General features: G+C 36.7%; 2 protein-coding genes across 3 annotated transcripts in view; both read right to left on the minus strand.

The window, feature by feature from the left end:
• Positions 1-14,515, minus strand: part of ccdc186 (coiled-coil domain-containing protein 186) — a 30,247-nt gene extending 15,732 nt beyond the window's left edge. The window contains exons 1-10 of one of the 2 annotated variants that reach the window (XM_073815352.1): positions 14,296-14,515; positions 9,916-10,814; positions 9,135-9,261; positions 5,658-5,786; positions 3,623-3,835; positions 3,374-3,493; positions 2,916-3,020; positions 2,552-2,650; positions 1,494-1,580; positions 1,273-1,415 (exon numbers count right to left, since the gene is read on the minus strand). In XM_073815352.1, coding sequence (XP_073671453.1) covers positions 1,273-1,415; positions 1,494-1,580; positions 2,552-2,650; positions 2,916-3,020; positions 3,374-3,493; positions 3,623-3,835; positions 5,658-5,786; positions 9,135-9,261; positions 9,916-10,772 — 1,880 coding nt within the window. In that variant the 5' untranslated portion in view covers positions 10,773-10,814; positions 14,296-14,515. The remainder of the gene's footprint in view (positions 1-1,272; positions 1,416-1,493; positions 1,581-2,551; positions 2,651-2,915; positions 3,021-3,373; positions 3,494-3,622; positions 3,836-5,657; positions 5,787-9,134; positions 9,262-9,915; positions 10,815-14,295) is intronic. The other variant, XM_065262909.2, reaches the window with a different exon arrangement.
• A 323-nt stretch (positions 14,516-14,838) lies between these two features.
• Positions 14,839-18,470, minus strand: LOC135744648 (endoplasmic reticulum-Golgi intermediate compartment protein 2). Its single transcript, XM_065262910.2, has 14 exons — positions 18,343-18,470; positions 17,965-18,100; positions 17,779-17,887; positions 17,587-17,633; positions 17,358-17,425; positions 17,036-17,076; positions 16,812-16,913; positions 16,558-16,653; positions 16,336-16,391; positions 15,848-15,946; positions 15,581-15,678; positions 15,338-15,500; positions 15,091-15,170; positions 14,839-14,989 (listed from the first exon to the last, which is right to left on the minus strand). Exons 2-14 carry the CDS (start codon positions 18,068-18,070, stop codon positions 14,975-14,977), a joined length of 1,080 nt encoding a protein of 359 aa, XP_065118982.2. The 5' UTR covers positions 18,071-18,100; positions 18,343-18,470; the 3' UTR covers positions 14,839-14,974.
• Positions 18,471-19,011: the final 541 nt, after the last annotated feature.

The raw sequence follows: 19,011 nt of genomic DNA on the forward strand, positions 1-19,011 counted from the left end.
GTGTTCTGCGCATCAAGAGATCCTGTGTGCATCACGTGTCTTGTCAAAAAAGGGCCTACTGCAGATTTATTTATGATAAAAGAGACACTCGCGTTTGCCAGATACTTGCATAATCTCATGCGTAATCAAAGTTTACTTTTAAGGGAGTGTCTTGTGTGTATTTTGTGAACGTGAGCGTCTCTTTAATCATGAACGGTTTTGACGTGTGTGCAGCAGGCACTTGACCAAAAATGTGATGCACATGGTTTATATGACGCAAAAAACACATATTTTGAAAACGCAAGCAACACACATGACACTCCAAACACTTATTTTGAATTAGCCCCCCTCGGAGGAGCAGTCACGAGCCGCCACTGGGCGTCACCCTTTCTTCTCCCTCCCGGCCCACTAGAGAGAACCACAGTGGCTAATGAGTTGACTAATTCATGAATCTTTATCATGTGCATCACACATCTGCAAAAAGGGCATTTTAGTAAAAATCGAACCCATGACCTTTGGGCTGCTAAAACAATGCTGCTCTTTAGCTTCAGGGACACTAATACGAAATGCTAAATGTTTTTGAAACAGGGTGTCTACTAGGGCTGTCACGATTGATCGTGCAAATGTGCGTTTTCTCAATTAATGAATTTTAATGAATTACAGTGAAATCCCAGCACATCCCAAAGCCAGGGGGCGCTCTCGTGCAGAAACTCCCTTTGTGCCACAGAAGTACTGTAGCAGCATTACAAACGCTGTAAATGTCTACAGGAATATTTATGTTGCTGTTCTTCAAATTGTTTCAGGTATTTTCATGATAATAAAGAATATTTTTAAATGATTTTGTTTAACGAGTGTTGCTTTTTTAAATGCACGTTATAAACGACTCAGACTCATAATGATTTTAGATTGATAAGGACTTCCTACTGACCATACCGTAGTACACGCACAAGCTGTGCATGAAACAGAGGCATTTTTAATGGGACACACGATTAATCGTTGCAGCCCTGGTGTCTACATTAAAGAAATAGTTCACCTAAAAATGACAATTTTGTCATTATTTACTCACTACTTAATGTCACAACCAAACCAATCAGAAGCCATATTGACTTAATAAATAAATAATACTATGGAATTCAATGGGGCTTCTGATCGGTTTGTTTAAATCAGAACAAATTTATACAGGTTTGTAACAAAATGAGATTAGTAAATGATGACAGAATTAAAAAAAATGGAAGAAACTATCTCTTTAAGATCTACTGGAAAAGTGGAGTGAAACATTTCATTGGTAGCAACCTTTGGTGCTGCTCCTCTAGTTTAGTGATGGTGGCGAGTTTTTCTCTCTGGTTCTGGATCTCAGTCTTCTGTCTGTTAATAATCTCTCTGTATTTGCAAAGCTCGTCTTCCCAGCGAGGTCTTTCGTCCTCCAGACACTTAACCTGAAGGCCAGAATTAGAATGAGAAGGATGTAGACGAACACAAAGCGTTTCACAGTTATTTATAGAAAGCGTTTTCACCTTGGTCCGCAGCGTGGTGAGCTCATCCATGCCTTCTTTATAAGTCCTCTTCAGATCCTCCAACTCTTTAATCTTAGCTTTGTGCATCTGCCAATCAAACCACAGGACCATTAAAAAAAAACCTCTTCTTCTCACCTCGCATAGCCATTAATCATTCTGTCATTACAATCAACAGAGGAAGCCTGCTAGGCAACACTGTGTTAATAATGCTAATGAGAAAGCGAATGCTAATAAGGCTGTTTCTTGCACGGCGATGACTCATTGATAAGGGAGTGCAAACACTCATTGTCATCTTCGTGTACTAATGATGCTTGGTGAATGGAGGCTCCTCGCTCATAAATAATTTTAAAAGCGGGTGGCAAAGCGCCACACACGACAAACTAGCGACCAACGGCATATCTCGGAGCAGCAGGGACAGAATGACCCGAGAGAAGCTTGAACCAACGATGTATGAGGTGTAACGTAAACAAACACCTGGCTTTAAAAGCTGCAAAACTCAATTAAGGAGAAACACATTACTCAAAAATTAATTGAGCAGTTAATAAGGTTTTAAATAATGTTTTACTATTTTAGGTCAACGAATGTAAACACACACGCAGCAAAAAATCAAGTTGGAAAAAAACACTTGGAATTAGTTTTAATCCAAATCCCAAAAACATGATATGAAATTAAATAAAAAGCTTATTTTTTACATGTTGGTTTTTTTGTTTCGTCTTAAGAAGCTTAAATATCATAATGCATGACTGCGTAAATCAAGTCAACCCCAAGAAAAGGGGGTTGTTTGTAGTGTCACCCCCTCAACAAAGATATTGGACTTCCTGCTTTCAATGACGCAAAATTATGATTTTTACATCATTGAAAGAAGGAAGTGCAACACCAAAATCTGTATTTCTCCTGTCTCAGCGGCAACTGAGGAAATGATGCACGACCATTCAAAAACATGACTGGGGTTCTAACTATACAAAGCTTAATGCAAATGGATGAAGTGTCCCTTTAATCTAATTGGATTTACAGTACGTTAGGTATGAACAAAGCTTGAAGAAACAATGTAACCGCACCTCTAGCTGGTCAGTCTGCTCTTGTTTTTGCTTCTCCAGCTCTCCTTTGGTCTCCCGCAGCTTTGCGTCCAACTCATTTGACTTAATCTCCTCAGATTCCTGCAGGGAACACAGTGTGATGCAGAAAACAAAGTTTTCACCAAGTTGTAGAAACAATGTTAGTTTGTTCATTTAGGCAAGCTGAATCGGCTCATTCCCTACAGTAAAATATTACAATATCCACGACTTTTAATAAACCATAGTGGCTACAGCCTTAAAAAACAAAACAACATCTTTCAGTTTATGATCCGAGTTCAAATTCCTTATATATGCTGCCCTCTAGTGGACATACCGACACTTGGATCTTATTTCAAGTAAACTGCACCTGGTATGTGCGGATCATATCCTGGCAATTCTTGCGAATCTGCTCAGTCTCCTCCTTTGCTTGAGTCAGCTTGGCAGTTGTTTCCCTTAGCTTGTCTTTTGTTTCCTGTTATTACAAAGACAGCATTTCATTGAAGTGATCGACGTCAGCACAGACATTTCAGAAAAAATCCCACATAAACACTTTCAATATCTTAATCTGCAGAGAGACAGAGCGACAAAGAGATAATTCAATGCGAACATTTGCCATTACATTGTGAAATATAAAAGTGAGGAAAACCAACTACGTGATTTGTCTTAGGGATGCAAAAATATATAAGTGTTATACACAGTTACTGCATTGTTGTATCAGCAGTCATAAGGATTTCACGCTCTCTTCATCAACATTGCACTATGATAACTCACAGCACACCATCATTACCGAGCACTTTGTGTAATTCACAACATTTTCTAGTTTACCTTGTGCGTGTCCGTTTCGCTCTTCAGTTTGTTTTGTGCCCACTTCACTTTAATGACATGAGAATTGATTTCTTCCTTCACTTTCTCCAGTTCGCGAGACAGTCTTGTCACCTCATTCTCCTATAGAAGTGATCATGCAAGAATAATTGAATAGATGCATAATTTATATTCAGACTGCTGATCAAATGAATACACATCAAAGCTAAAACCTACAATAATAGTGCATAATAAAAATGCGTTTTATGAGACCTTGGCGTCATACAGCTGTTGAAGGCGTCCTTTCTCCTGAGCTAGTGTGTTTCCACGCCGGGCCTGTTTGTCTACCTCTGCTGTGGCCTCCCGTAGCTTCTTGTCCAGCTGTTCCTTCTCCCTACGCAGATCCAGGGCCTCCTTCTCTCCACGCACATACTTCATCACCATCGTCTCCTTCTCCTGACGCGCCTCCTCACATTTCTTATTGACCTGAGGATATGAGAAAACATGTAAGCTGCTTTTTAGCCAAATGATCCAAAGGCTCTTTTAAACAGCAAGTGTGTACAGTAAGCAAGTGGCACATGTTATTTTTTCATATTTTTGTATTTGTACTGCATGTGTAAGCAGCAAGCTACTTCATAGAAGAAGTGAACAGAGGGTTAAATTTTAATTGTTTATGGATCGAACCCATGCAAGGTTTGAACCACTAACCCTTCAGTTACTGGCCCACGTCTATCTACTGGCAAAGCCCTCACACTTGACAAAGAAGGTTAAATAGGAGCGAGGGTCTGTTTGAACAAGTCTTGCCTAAACACAGCCCTTTTTCTACTTTTTATGCATTTTCCTTATGACGTCAGTCGTCAATATCTTAAATGTGACACTGAACCACAAAACCAGTCAGGTATATTTGAAGCAATAGCCAACAATACATTGTATGGGTCAAAATGATCGTTTTTATGCCCAAAATTATTAAGATATTTAGTAAAGATAATATACAGTAAATATGTCAAAAATTATTAATTATTTATTAGTAGTAATGTGTTGCTGAGGACTTCATTTAAAACAACGATTTTCTAAATATTTAGATTTTTTGCACCCCTTAGATTCCAGATTTTCACATCTGTATCTTTACCAAATATTGTCCTTTCGGATGATCTATAAATCTCAATTTCAAACATTTTACCCTTAAAGGGACACTCCACTTTTTTTTTTAAATATGCTCATTTTCCAGCTCCCCTAGAGTTAAACATTTGAATTTGACCGTTTTGGTATCCATTCAGCTGATCTCCGGGTCTGGCGCTAACACTTTTAGCATGGCTTAGCATCATCCATTGAATCTGATTAGACCATTAGCATCGCGCAAAAAAATAACCAAAGAGTTTCGATATTCTTCCTATTTAAAACTTAACTCTTCTGTAGTTACATTGTGTAAAAAGACAGACAGGAAAATTTAAAGTTGCGTTTTTCTAGGCAGATATGGCTAGGAACTATACTCCTAAACTGGTGTAATAATCAAGGAATTTGCTGCCGTAACATGGCTGCAGGAGGCGCAGTGATATTACGCACTGGCCGAAAATAGTCCCCTGTGAAAGTTACTAAGAGGACTATCACTGTGCCTCCTACAGCCGTGTTACAACAGCCAAGACCTTAATTATTATGCCGGAATGAGAGTATAGTTCCTATCCATATCTGCCTAGAAAATCGCAACTTTTAATTTTTCGTCTGTCTTAGTACACTATGTAACTACAGAAGTGTCAAGTTTTAAATAGGAAAAATATAAAAAATCTTTGGGGGTTTTTGCGCAATGCTAATGGACTAATCAGTTTCTATGGATTTTTCTATGCTGTGCTAAAAGTGCTAGCACCAGACCCGGAGATCAGCTGAATGGATTCCAAAACGGTAAAAATCAAATGTTTAACTCTCGGGAGGGGAGCTGGAAAATGAGCATATTTTTTCAAAAAAGTGGAGTGTCCCGACTCCCTTTAAGACTGGTTTTGTAGTCCAGAGTCACAAATCTAAACTTAATCATTATAATGATCATTAATCATTATGACTCAATCATTATAATACTCATTATAAAACCTCATGTGGGACAAAACATGACAAGGACAAATGGGTCCACAGAACCTGATGGAAACAAGATAAGAACAAAATACAAAGCACTTTGACCCACACTCTGTGCATCACCACAGGGCTAATGTGATTTCATTTAAAAGGTATTAGTCTAAAACTGGTCTGGATGGAATTTTGCCATTTAGCCACTCATACGGATTGAGGTAGGGGGATTGTTTCCATAGAGATGATCTTATACCTGTTCGAGCCGAAAGGCCATATCCTTCTGCATCTGTTGGATGGCATTCTTGGCAGCGTGGTCCTGGTGAACCAGTTTGTCCCTTGAGTCTCTGAGTTCCTTCAAAAGTTCCTCCACCCGGCTTTCAAACTGGTTGAACAAGAGAGACGATAACACGTCAACATTACTGTGCCAAAAGGTCACAGCTGTGGTAACCATAAACACTTCTCAGACTATGACGATTTACAGTAGCTGATCAAAGACAGATAAGTGTTTGCACAGCCTGAATGTGCGCTATTTATAAAATTACCCGTGTAACACTTCATCTGCATGTAAGCATTTTGCACTGCTTATGAAAATGCATATTAAATTTTTTTTTTCATATAGCAACAAAGGATCTATTCAGACAGACTGTGTTATTTTTTCTCGCACCGGCAGTGTGTAGTAACAGGGTGTTAGGTTTCCTTCACACCGCTGCTACTGAATGAAAACTAAAGCTCGTTGGTAGGGGAAAGTATCACTTTTTAAAAGTGGTGATGTTTGATTCTGAGAAAGCCTTTTGTCTTTGTGGCTTCTGACTTTGACAGGAAACAGAGACAACAATCCACACACAATAGTTTCACGTCACTACCGCAACAGATAATTACAGGCTCAGCAGGATCTGCTTGATGTATGCTATTACTCTCATTGAGAGGGGGCTCTTTTTTAGCTTGGGGGTACTCTCAAACAAACCAGCTTTTCTGGTATCAGCTGTTCGCCAAACAAGTGCTCTCTAATCTGTGCGCAAGGGAAAGAGATGGTCATTCAGACCCTTTAAATGGCATTTAAATAACAAATAATGTTGTTGAGCTAAACCAGCTGAAATCTGGATACAACTACAAACGTCACATAGAGAAATGGCTAGGAATGCCATGAACCACTTTCACACTTTTAATGTGTTAAAGCAAACATGTCTCGTAATTGATTCTGGGAATGCTCCTGTAAAGGGGCCTTTAGTAATATTGCCGTAACATTTCTGGAACGCGTTCTGTGTGAACAAAAAGCAGGAACAATGCTGTAAGTGGTGTTGTCATAGTGAGGACGCAGACATCATTGCAAAAAGAGGTTAGAGTTTTTGACATGCGGGTTTAAAATGCAGATAAACATTCATAACAAAAATGTCTGGAAATTGGAATGAAATCGAGAACAGGGAGCTCCTCACTATCTGCGTTGAAGCTGGTCGTTCGCCAAGCCTGCCTCTCCCCTCATTCGATTGGACAATGGAAAGCCGCGAATGACGTCGGCTGCTTTTCCGCTGTCAGCGTTCCTTCAAAAACGCGTGTTGTGACCGCACACATACAGCGTGCATACGCTCACTGCCCATAGAATATCATTCAAAAAAGGCGCCTGTAACCGCCATAAACGCGTTTAGTGGGATTTGCCCCTTACTTTGTATATAAGTACAAATGTCTAAAAATTCTTAAATCAAGATGCTTTTTCTTGATGAGCAAAATAACCTAAGTAAATAAGTATCACATTTTAAAGGTGCAGTGTGTAAATTTTAGGGGTGAGGTTGGGAATTGCAGCCAATGGCTCAGTCGACCGTTCACCGAAACGCATAGAGAATCTCTGGTAGCCACCACAGGACAAACATGTCATCATTGGAGAAAACTTAGTAAAAAAAGTTAAAGGTGGGGTACATGATTTTTGAAAATCACTTGGAAAAAGGGAGTTGGGCCGAGTACCAAACCACACTTGTAGCCAATCCGCAGTAAGTGGCGTGTCTACTAACCGACATCGTTGCCTGGGTTCCGTATGTGTGGGGCGGGTCTATCAAAAGAAGGTCCAGATTCTATGGGGTAGGGCGTGTTTGTTTAGCCATTATATCAAATGTCAACATTGGCTTTCAGAGATCATGCACCTTTAAGGGCTTCTGTAGAAACATGGCGGCACAAAATGGCGACATCCATGTAAGGGGACTCTCGGCGTATGTAGATAAAAATGTCTCATTCTAAGGTAATAAAAACATAATGGTTCATTATGAAAGGTCTTTATGCACCACTGATAATATAGTTTTGAATATATATATATATTGCATTTCTGTCAAGAGATCCCTCTTAAATTTGCACACGGCACCTTTAGCGAATTTATGCATAAAACAAGCAAAAAAAAAAAAAGTGCCAGTGGGGTGCGAAAAAAAACTTTTTTCTTAAACACTTAATTCAAGAAAAATTCAAGAAAATTTGTCTTACCCCATTGGCAGATTTTTTGCTCGTTTTAAGCACAAATTCACTTAATTTAGACTTTTGCAGTACAGAAATAATAAATAAAGGCATGTGGGTGATTCTCGCGAAAATTAGACTTATGAGGTGTCATGAAACATTTTGATAAAAAGTAAATGCAAAGTAAGAGTATCAAAATAAGAAGCATACAGTTATAAACATCTCTTCATGTACTATTTTGCACATGATTTCAAATGACATCATACAAACCAATTTTGTTGTTTTTTGCACATTTAAGGGGAAAAGTTTCATTACCGCAACGTGTCCATGACTGGATTTTGGTTCTTTGAAATGGAAATATTTATAATTAAAAAATCTAAAAAATAAAAAGCTTCAGTGCATGTTATACTATAAGCATTTACAGTAAAGAAACATGTGGTATTTGGTGATCATTGGTAAATGTAGAGACAATAATAAGGAATATAAATGTATCCAAGAAAAAATTTATCATCCTCCGCAACAATTTTCAATCATTGTTTAAGCCCTCAAGAAACTAACATTGTTGAAAAAATATTGTTGGAAGGGAAAAAATTGACTGAGACACTCAAGATGGCTCCCAGGTAAGCAGTTCTTTCTTTTTCTCCACATAAAAACTGAAATTTTGTTTGTCATAGTACCTAGACTTTTTAGTTCTCATTACCGAAACATGAGTTTGTAAATGCATATATTTAATGTAATATCATGTTGCGGTAATGAGAATTTTTTTATAATCATAATTTAAAAAAATGTAAATCATTTTATAGGAAATATGTTTTAAATCCTCTAAAAATAATGGTTATAGCAGATTCAGACCTTAATCTTATATGTGCAAAAAAATTGTCTTGAATCAGCCATGTGCTTTGTTTCTTAAGACGGTAAAAACAAATTACACCTTCAAGTTGCTGCATAAAAAATTGTGCACAACTACAAATACACTAAATGTCCCATGACTTTATGGGAGGTGTGTGAACACACGCACAAATTCTGGAAAATCATTGGCAGTGTGAATGAACAAAAATCAAACAACGAATAATCTATATGTTCAAAGCGCTATGGTAACATTAGACTACGCAGGAAGTGTGGATATATCGGTGTAATACCATTGGGTACACCTCAGCCAAACATAATTTTGTCATGTTTAAATGTACACACGTGGTATCAGTGTTACTAATTTTTGTGTTGAACAGTAACTATGAGGCCTGAAGCAACATAAAGTCAGAAGTTCCAGAACTGCATAATGATAAATGGTTGCCATTACCTTATTAATGGTGCTAAGATGTTGTTTCTCTGTCTCCATCCTCTTCTTGAGCTCCTCTCTCATGTTGTCTTTCTCAGAGCAGATGCCCAAAATCAGCTCCTGATGTTTCTTATTTTCATCAAGCAACCTGACAGATACAGTAACAATGTTAGAAAATGCTTCTGTTGTGTCCATCTATAACAACAACTGTAATGGTTTCTAATAAAGCATCAGGCAACATTATATGCCATAATACAGTAAAGCAAGATACTATCTCAGATTAGCATGGGAAACAGGTGTCCAAGGACCTTAACCAATCTGTGGACTGTTTCCAATATGTAAGCCAACCAGATGCCCTTGTGAAAACTAATAAAGTCAAAACAAAAGCAAAAGGACTAAGCTGGACCTCTGTGCAAAATGCGAGTCTGTTTGGGTAATCAATGCTGTAATTCATTACATTCCTGACAATCAATGGACAAAACTGTTAACTAACTGTTGTTTAAAGATAGTGATTATTAACCACAAGCACACAATGAGCACCATGTGAGCTCTTGACCTATGATGTTGACAAGATCACTGTCAAATTCCAATGTGATAAAACAAATCAAAGCACCCCCTTTGAAATTTACTTTGATACCTGTTTGATTTATTTTATGAAGGCCACAAACTGGCTATGAAAGTGAACTGTTATCGCCATTCAGCCAACCAATGACTGACCCTCTTTGAAACTAACATCAATGGGACTATAAACTCACCGACTTGCTGTGTTTTACATACAGGTAGTTATTACTCAACAGCTTACCTCTTGATGGCTTTCTCCTGTTGGGAGTATTTGTATTGCACACACTTCTCCAATAAAACCACAGAGTTCTTGTCCTTGGGGAGGCCGTTGGGTGGGCTTCCTTTTCGGACACCTTCCAACAGTTCGTCTTCCAATTCATCCAACAAAGACTCCTGAGACAGAGATCTCTGAATCTCAGACATCAGTTTCCGGCTACAGTCCGTGTCATATGGGTTCATATTTGAATTGGAGTGTGAATTTTGAGGTACTAAATTTTTAGATACCACATGGGCAGGAGGTTTCTCCCCTTGAAAACCTGGGGTATCTTGTGTCTGGTTATTTGTGTGTTGAAGTTCTGTTGGCCCATTTAAAGTGTGCCTGTGAATTGAAGAATCATCCGCTGCTGTAACCAAAGAGGTGGGCGAAAAATCATTCAGAGAGACCTCATTTTGAGTCCCATTCTCTGCATCTGGTAAAGCTGCTGGCTCCTCTGGGCCAGAGAATTTGGGTTCTCCATCGAGGACAGAGGGAAGTGACCCTGCAGTATTGTCGTAAAGAGCCGGAGGTGTCCTGGAATCGTCAATGGAGGCTGTTCCACTGTCACAGCTAGTGTTCCCATCTCCCTGTGCGTCATCTCCATCTTGCTGGACTTTCAAGTGCATGTCAGGTCTCTGACCTTCTTTGTCCACACTATCTAAAGATAAAGTAGTGTCCAGCTCAAGACTGTCCAGCTCAGCATCTTCCTCTTGTTCCTTTAAATCGAGTTCACCAACATTGCTGATGACATTAGAGGACTCTTTTGGAACCGCTGTGACCTCTGGACTTTGGGTGGGGTTGGAGGGAGGGGTCTCTTCACTTTGACAGTCTGATAGCTCCATGCTCTCCTTTTCTTCCGCTACTGGCCCGGAATCAACAAACACCTAAACGGGTAAATCAATTGTAAGTTAGACTTAAAACATTGTAGCTGATTGTAACTTTCATGATCAACAAACAATACAGCCAGCATAATTCCTTAAGTTACAAGGTATTTATATGGCTTCTGGTGCTATTTACATTATCAAATTTCCTTATGACACTGAGAACAGCAAATCACCCGGAAATTGTACAATTTTCAGTCAATCTGTCATACCTGCTGTCCGAAATTCACGGTTTAAAGCACACAGATTTCCACACAGATTTGACAGAGGCGTGGTTTTCCATCATAACTAGGACACAGCTCTCCCTTCATTTGAAGGCAGAGTCGTGTTGTAAGTTTTATGAAACTAGGTGGCCCGCCCTTCCCACACCCAATGGATGAGTGTTTGATACTGTATTGGGATAGAGTAGCTTACTGCATTCCCAGCTCAATACTCATGGATGATACAACCTATAAGTGCACAATAGGAAATACATCTTGACATTCAGGATAAGGACACTGATAGTGCTCTTCACATGTTTTGAGTGAAACCAGAGCAGAATCCAATCCAGCAGGATTATCAAGTTTGTGTTACGAATACTATAGGAATGAATGTTAAAATAAATTCTGCCCGGTGGAAGCGTGTGAGAAAGCAGTGAACCTTGGCCCGAGCGCCTTCAGCCAAGATAAGATTTACTGTTCAAATCTGTATTATTCCTGAAAGCAACAAAAAAAAGGGAAATGGAAAGGACCAAACCAAAATCAATATATTTACACGTATCAAAAGTGAAAAATGGATTTATCGTCCAGATCGGATAAATCTGCTATTTTTTGTCATTTTACAAAAATTTTGAACCGTACATGACGTTATAAAAAATTAACTGATTAAAGCCCCAATGACTTTCATTGTTTTCTTTTTTCATATTATGCATGTTAACAGGGATTCTGATTGGTTTGGTTACAAACATTCTTCAAAATATCTTCCTTTGTGTTCAAAAGAATTAATACAGGTTTGTAACAACATAAGGGTGAGTAATACCTTGTTCACATCCATATCCGATTATGGTGCATATCCAATTCGACAGACTCACTGTACATATTGTGTGTATTGGGCTGGATATCAATTCAGATGTTCCAGATCGATTTGATTTTAATTCACAAACTATCAAATCGATTCTGTTTCGATTCTCGGTTGGATTTTTGATTCCGATTCTTGGGGCGGTTTTTATATTCAATTCTCGATGTAACTCAAGGAATATAGATTTAATACAAATACTATATTTATAAAAAAAGAACCGTAAACATAAGTTTACAAGTGGGTAATTAATAAAAGGCCTCTATGGTAAACTCTTTTATTTTAGGTACACTTAGGTACATTTAAACAGAACCCATTTCAAATTTTCAAATGCATACAATTATGTTAAATACAATACAATTTTAATGCAAGATGAAAAATGTATGATGAAAAAAGTCAAAACAGTCACATTCCTTGATCAAACAGGGTCAGGTTATTTTATAAAAAAAAAAAAAACTTTGAGAATCGATCACTTAAAACAACAACAACGATTAATCTAAAAATCTATTTTATTGCCCAGCCCTATTGTGTATCAAACCTGTTCAAATCCGATCTGTGCATCTTGTAGCGTTCTGTTGTGTTCCGGATTATCTGTACTGTTTCTATGGCAATGACGTCGCGCTGGCAAGGCAATCTACCTCGAAGTCTGATGTGTTGACATTTTATGTGCCCGACAGCATGACGTAACCGAAAAGCTACACAAATGCAATCAGAGCGGTCAGATTGAATTGGATTTACGGAAATGCGATTTGAAAATAATTTCAAACCACCTCTGGATGAAGCCTGAAACCGATTAGAAAAAATTAATCTATAGCAGAATAAAAGTTTTTGTTTACATCATATATGTGTGTGAACAGTGTATAATATTTATGCATATATAAATATGCACACATGCATGTATAATTTTAAGAAATGTTTAAAAATATTTATATATTAAGTATTTATATTTATATATAATATAAATTATACAAAATAAATGTATATACACATGCAAACATTTCTTAAATATATACATGCATGTGTGTGCATTTATCTATACAAAGTTATTATACACAGTTCAAACACATACATGATGTAAACAAAAACTTTTATACTAATATAGATTAATCACAATTAATCGTTACGCATCTCTAATGATGTATGTAAATGTTGCATAAAATATTTGTTTATGCCAGCATTTCTGTGCATAGTATATTTGCTGTCATTAAATTGTTTTACAGTAGGTATACTGGCCATTGGCCAACATTTTCTAGATACTGCCATCAGCAATGGAAAAACCCTAAACCATTTTCCTCATTGCAACTGGTTAAGAACCTGATCATTTCAAATCAACTATGCAATAATGATCTTAACATACTTAATACAATTATCTTGCAAACTACAACAATATTGTTCAAGATAGAAAGCAAACAAGGTAAAACAGTAGGAAAAAATCTACCAATACCTTACACTAAAAAATGTTTAAGGTCACCACATTCCTGTTCCTCTCTTCCAGCAAACATTATCTCATGCCTCCCAGCACCAAACTGAAATATTTATGTAGTTCTCACTCACTGGCATTCAGTGAAATCCAATGAAATACTAAGACATCACACTTGTTAGGTTAGATGTGTCATAAAATTAATGTCCACAACATATTTGGCTTATGCTGAAGAGTGAAGCAATTTCCTATTTAGGTGTATTTCCTTCTTATTGTTCTTATCTGTGTTTGAGTAAAAACTTTGTTTCTCAATCTTCAGTCTTTTACACACATCTCAAACGCATCTGCATCATGAATGCCAGTGTATTTCTTCAGGAGGGGGAGGGACAGTGCCCAGCCCACTGAATAGAAAATGAACGATCAAAGATCTTTTGTCACATCAAATGCAACAAACAATTGTACAATTTACTTAAAAAATAAGATGGGAAATTGGAGAATATGAGCTGTAATGGCTATATATTGTAGAGTAATCTCAGTGACAGATACTCTGCTGCACCCACACAGGTGCAGTTAGCTTTAGCACATCGGCTAACCTGTCCAAATATATCACATTTTAGCCATTTACGACAAAATAGCATCTTATTTCACTTGAATTACAAACTCTTCGATGTTAATATCACCAATTACACGAAAGGCAATTATATAATAAGCAATAATACGAAAATACATGCAAATTTCCCCTGTGTTGATCCAGAATCTCATAACCTCAGGCTTATCTGGTAAGCTTTACCGGTCATAATCGGTTTATACAGAACAATTAGCCTGTTGTCACGGTGTTTGAAAGTATTTTTAATAAATGTATCAATTATATTATCAGTATATAACAACAAAAATCAGCAATCTGCCATTGAGTTCACCCAGACTGTATTTACTTAGCTTGACGGCTAACTGCATACACACCCGAATTTATAGTTAAACTTTCAACATCTCAGTTAAAAATATCCAACTTACCGTTTATGTTAAATCCATTTAAATGAAACATACATGCTACAATAAGATATAGTGAGTGTCAACTTCGTGATCTCCTTCCGAGTGACACATCAACAATATGGCCACTGAACGCGCTGATAGGGGCGGAATACAAACACATAGAACGGCAATTGGTGGTTTATCTCTCATGCAGAATGATATCCCGCCAAGAGGGGGAGCCAATTAGCTCAAATTTTCATTTTTTTTATTTGTTTGTTTTGTTTGCTTTTATTTGTTTTGTTTTGTTTGCTCTAGTAAATTTGTTAAAAACATATGGAACCCAAGAAATACATTAATTATAAAGTTAATATATAAGTGTCTGCCCATTTAGACTATTTACAAAGCAAGAGGATAAAACGAATGGTAAGGAAGTACAACTGACTCTCCCTCTACGAATATTTCTTTGCATTTCTGTTTTGTCATTATGGAGTGTTTATATAATATTAAGTATAATGATTATTTTAAAATTATCACAAAAATAATTTGAATATTACAGTTGTTCAAATAAGCATTAATTGAACTACAAAACTCTGTTAATAAAAAAAAACATTTATTGTTTAACATTAACTAGGTATACATTTTAATACGTTTTTAATTATTTAAAATCATAAAAAAGTGTAGCGCTATGTAATCTGTTTTGGTTGTTGCTTTTCAGGGTGTCCTAAGTATCGAGGACCTTAAAAAAAAACAGAATAACATTAGTCAGAATATCACATTGCATACAGTCTTTACTTATGCAAGTGTGCATCATTGTGGCCTCCAAAAGCGGTGACTTACCGGCTTGAAATATTGTGTGCCAAGTTTAAAGCGACAGCTGATGATGTCAAAAAAATACCCGATCAATCTGTGGAGCAGGTCTGTGTCAAGAAGCACAACAGAGTGAAACCCTATGAGTCTGTGTTTATCTATAATTCTCAATGCTTTAACTGCACCTTCCATGCAATACAAATCAGTGATTGATAATAATAATATCTGGTAAAATAGCTACCAGATTTAATCTTAAATAACAATATGCGAAACTTACCTGAGGTGGAGAAGATTCCTCCAATGATGCCACACAGCCTCACGAGGAACACAGAGAAAGGCATATGTTCCTCACTTACCCTCACCATCAGTGGACTTAGTTTATACTTAAAAAAGATCCCAGACACACCATAACTGCCTGCCATATTGTTTATAACCCGCTCCTGCATGATAAGGCAAAAGTATTATCGGCAACACACTCTCACACAGATGTACACACACACACACGTTGCATTCAATATACCCTTTCTGTGACAGAAAACTGATGCATATCCACCGAGATATCTGATGTGTGAAGCTTGGTGGGCACCACTGTGATGAAATACTGAAACAGCTGATTGTCTGAAAACAAATTTAGAGCATAATTGTTCATAATTCCAAGATTATTTACAGCAGTGAATGAATTACATTTAGCAAGTGGCATTCTTATATTATTTAAATTCACATTTAAATTGATTTGCATTTATTTGCATACAACATGTATTATTATAAAAACATAACTTGAACCTACTTTCTAATGTAATTTTCTCTGTGCCATCAAGAGGATTGACGTGCCCAGGAACGTCATTTCCGAAAGACAAACAATCTATTCGATGTGAGAAGTTATAAACTGTAAGAGAAGCAAATAATGAGAGTCAGAGATTTACTCATTTGCAATTACTTAAAAGCAAGAAGAAACATAAGTTATTTTATGTATGTATGTATTTACATAGCAAACAATTTCCGCTTATATATATATATATATATATATATATATATATATATATATATATATATATATATATATATAAATTTTTTTTTTTTTAAATCATGACTTGATTCCCAGAGATTGCTCATAAAACGTACAGCTTTGAAAATGTCAAATGTATGTCTATGACAAAGTGACAGTTCTCCATCTAGTGGATGGTCTGTGCTATGACAACAATATAATTTTTCTGTTTAAAAAAAATGCATGGTATTTTTCAAAACAACCAAAACAAAATTGTGACCAAAACTCACCTTCTTTCCTTATTAAAGGTGCAAAATGGGCATGACCTCTGAGAGTAGTCACAGGTCTGCATGGGAGATATTTTAGGAAAAAAAATATTTCTGGATACTTTAAATAAAGTGGAAAAGATGGACTTTGACAGTTTTTCCCATTTAGTTACAAAAAATCAGTTTTCATTTTTTAAGACATTATTAAATAGCTCTATAGTTCTGTTATTGAAAGCGTTCACTTACTTTCCAAGTGTGATATGTAAGTTTCCTGCAACTTTATTAACATAGATTAGTCCATGTATCCTGCAGGCATTTTGGGATACAGATGCAGAATCATTCCTGTACAAGGAGTAAAGCTTGTACATCAGTTTTGGACTTTTCTTTATTTAGTCCTATGCTTTTAAGTAATGCCAAATATTGTTGGATATGATCACATCGGCAAGTACTGAACAAGTAGGATAAGATATAATATAAAGCAGTTATGTAAACACATGTACCGTGGCAATGGGTCATAAAAGGATCCTTTCAGTGCAGACCTAAAAAGCACATCTTGAAGAGAATGCTCCTCCCTCAGTCTGCCTTGAATCTGCTGTAATATCCTTATTTAACAAGAGATAGAGATTGAGACCTGCACCTTGTGTAGATTCTATCATGATTTATAATACAGTATTTCTCTATGCCATAATATAGTGCATTTAAATGACAATAACATTCCACTTACTGATACCACAGTTTTTGTTGTGCAGAAGGCTCAAAGTTCACCTGTAAAAACATTATTACAACAAACAAATTGGAGCTTTCCCTACTGAAAATCCAGCTAAGACCAGCATACCTACCAGTCTACCAGTTTGGTTTTAGCTGGTTTTGCTGGTGTAGCAAGCTGGTCTAGCTGTGTTTTGGTCACTTTTTAAACTGGTCTAGCTGGAGTTAGCTGGAAGACCAGCTGGCCCACCAGCATGACCAGCTTTTAACCAGCTAGTTCCACCTTAAACCAGCTATCAGCTTATGATGGTGAATAAAAGATGGTTTAAAGACACACTTACGGGTTCATATTTTAGCTCCTTTGATGCAACCACATCATCAGCAATATCCAACACATCTGCACCCACCCCTTGACAAGAGAAGACCATTAACGTGACATGAGTTTATTCCAAAAATGACTACACCATTCAAAAAATAGACTGGGCAAAATATATTGAAAGGCAAGCAGTATTGCATCTCATCAGTAGGACAATGTTATCAGAACTTCATTGAAGCAATAGATGCACTTACTTTCGCATTTCATTGCAACCGTGATGTCAATTTTTATTTTCAATTTGCTGTAAAGTACAAACCAAACAAATAAAACGAACAGATGACAAAATAAAGAGGTTAGGGTTTATTATTTAATCTATAAAATAAAATATACAGTATATGCAAGTGTATCGTTAGTTACGGAAACATTTAAATATGTAATGTTTATACCTGGAAAAGTCTGTGTCTACTTCATATTCATATTTCATCCACGTGTCTCGGTACAAAAGAAACTCAGAGATGGTCAGAAGGGCCATAAGGGTGAAAACAACCAGGGACACTGTACAGAGGAACCAAAAACGTTTTGTAAAAACATTTTGTAAACTAGCATTTAAGCTGAAAATAGAAAAAAAGCACCTGTGCCTCCAAAAGCTGATGTTACAACATAACTGTCTGGAACTTTAGGGAAGGCGTCTAGTTCTTTTACTAAGTTGGCAGCCCCTTTTCTGTTCAGACGCTTCATTGTTTTGGGATGTCACTGAATACCTTACACCTGCGGTAGAGATCACTTACACTTACACAGTAACACAACTTACTGAAAACAGTCAATCTGTCAGCCTTGGCTGTGTTTCACTTTAACTTTATAACGTTACGCGTGCAGCTATACCTCATTGTGTTTAAATAACTTAAGACTTACAATTGTGCAATACTGACTACTGCACAGTGAACCCTAATGTGTAAACTCAAACTGACAGAACACAAATGCTGGTGCAGATTGAATCTCTTGAGTCTTACCTCTTTGAATGAAGGACTGAAGACGATGTAGGCACCATTTGCTGCAGTTCAAAAGTGCTGTTTTGCAAGCACTGCCCCATTGTGGCATAGCTGGTTTTTCCAGCTAAACAAAAACCTGCACATGTTTCCTCAAAAGTAAAAGAAGTGGATTGGCTGAACAGATATAAGACGTTAGGTTGAAGTAGCTAATGTTATTCTACTGTATTAATCAATCAAAGTCATTTATGCATGAAAAAATGAAACCGTTTATTTTGCTTAGCTGACAGACAGAGTTGCCTTTTGAAAATGTTTTTTGTAGTAAACGTGTTTTTTACATATTGATTAAGATTTGCAAAACCATAGTTTTACCACGTTTTTTTTTTCAAAACTATAATTATTTTGTAGTGTTTATTCAAGTAACCATGTTTTTAAAATGTGATTAAATCATGGTTAATTTTCATAAGGGTTGTATTAAAGTCCAGCTTCTAAGTAAGTATCCAACAGCTTTGAACAGAAACAGTTTGAGATTTCTGTGGAAATTCTGTCTTTTCTTAAAAATATAAATATACCGTCTATACTTTTAATATAAAAAAACACACACATTGTTAACAGAATAAAGTGAAAATCAAAATAAAAAGAATAAATAATACGTTTTTTAATGACTTTTAAATTTGCTTCAACACTTCAGCA

The sequence above is a fragment of the Paramisgurnus dabryanus genome, chromosome 1 (assembly GCF_030506205.2).
Source record: "Paramisgurnus dabryanus chromosome 1, PD_genome_1.1, whole genome shotgun sequence".
Taxonomy (NCBI): domain Eukaryota; kingdom Metazoa; phylum Chordata; class Actinopteri; order Cypriniformes; family Cobitidae; genus Paramisgurnus; species Paramisgurnus dabryanus.

Coding starts and splice junctions, on each gene's coding strand:
- LOC135744648 (XM_065262910.2), bottom strand. CDS start 18,070: ATGAAGCGTCTGAACAGAAAAGGGGCTGCCAACTTAGTAAAAGAACTA. Junction 17,888..17,964: donor ATCAGCTTTTGGAGGCACAG/GTGCTTTTTTTC, acceptor TCCTCTGTACAG/TGTCCCTGGTTGTTTTCACC. Junction 16,914..17,035: donor CAACAAAAACTGTGGTATCA/GTAAGTGGAATG, acceptor TTGTTAAATAAG/GATATTACAGCAGATTCAAG.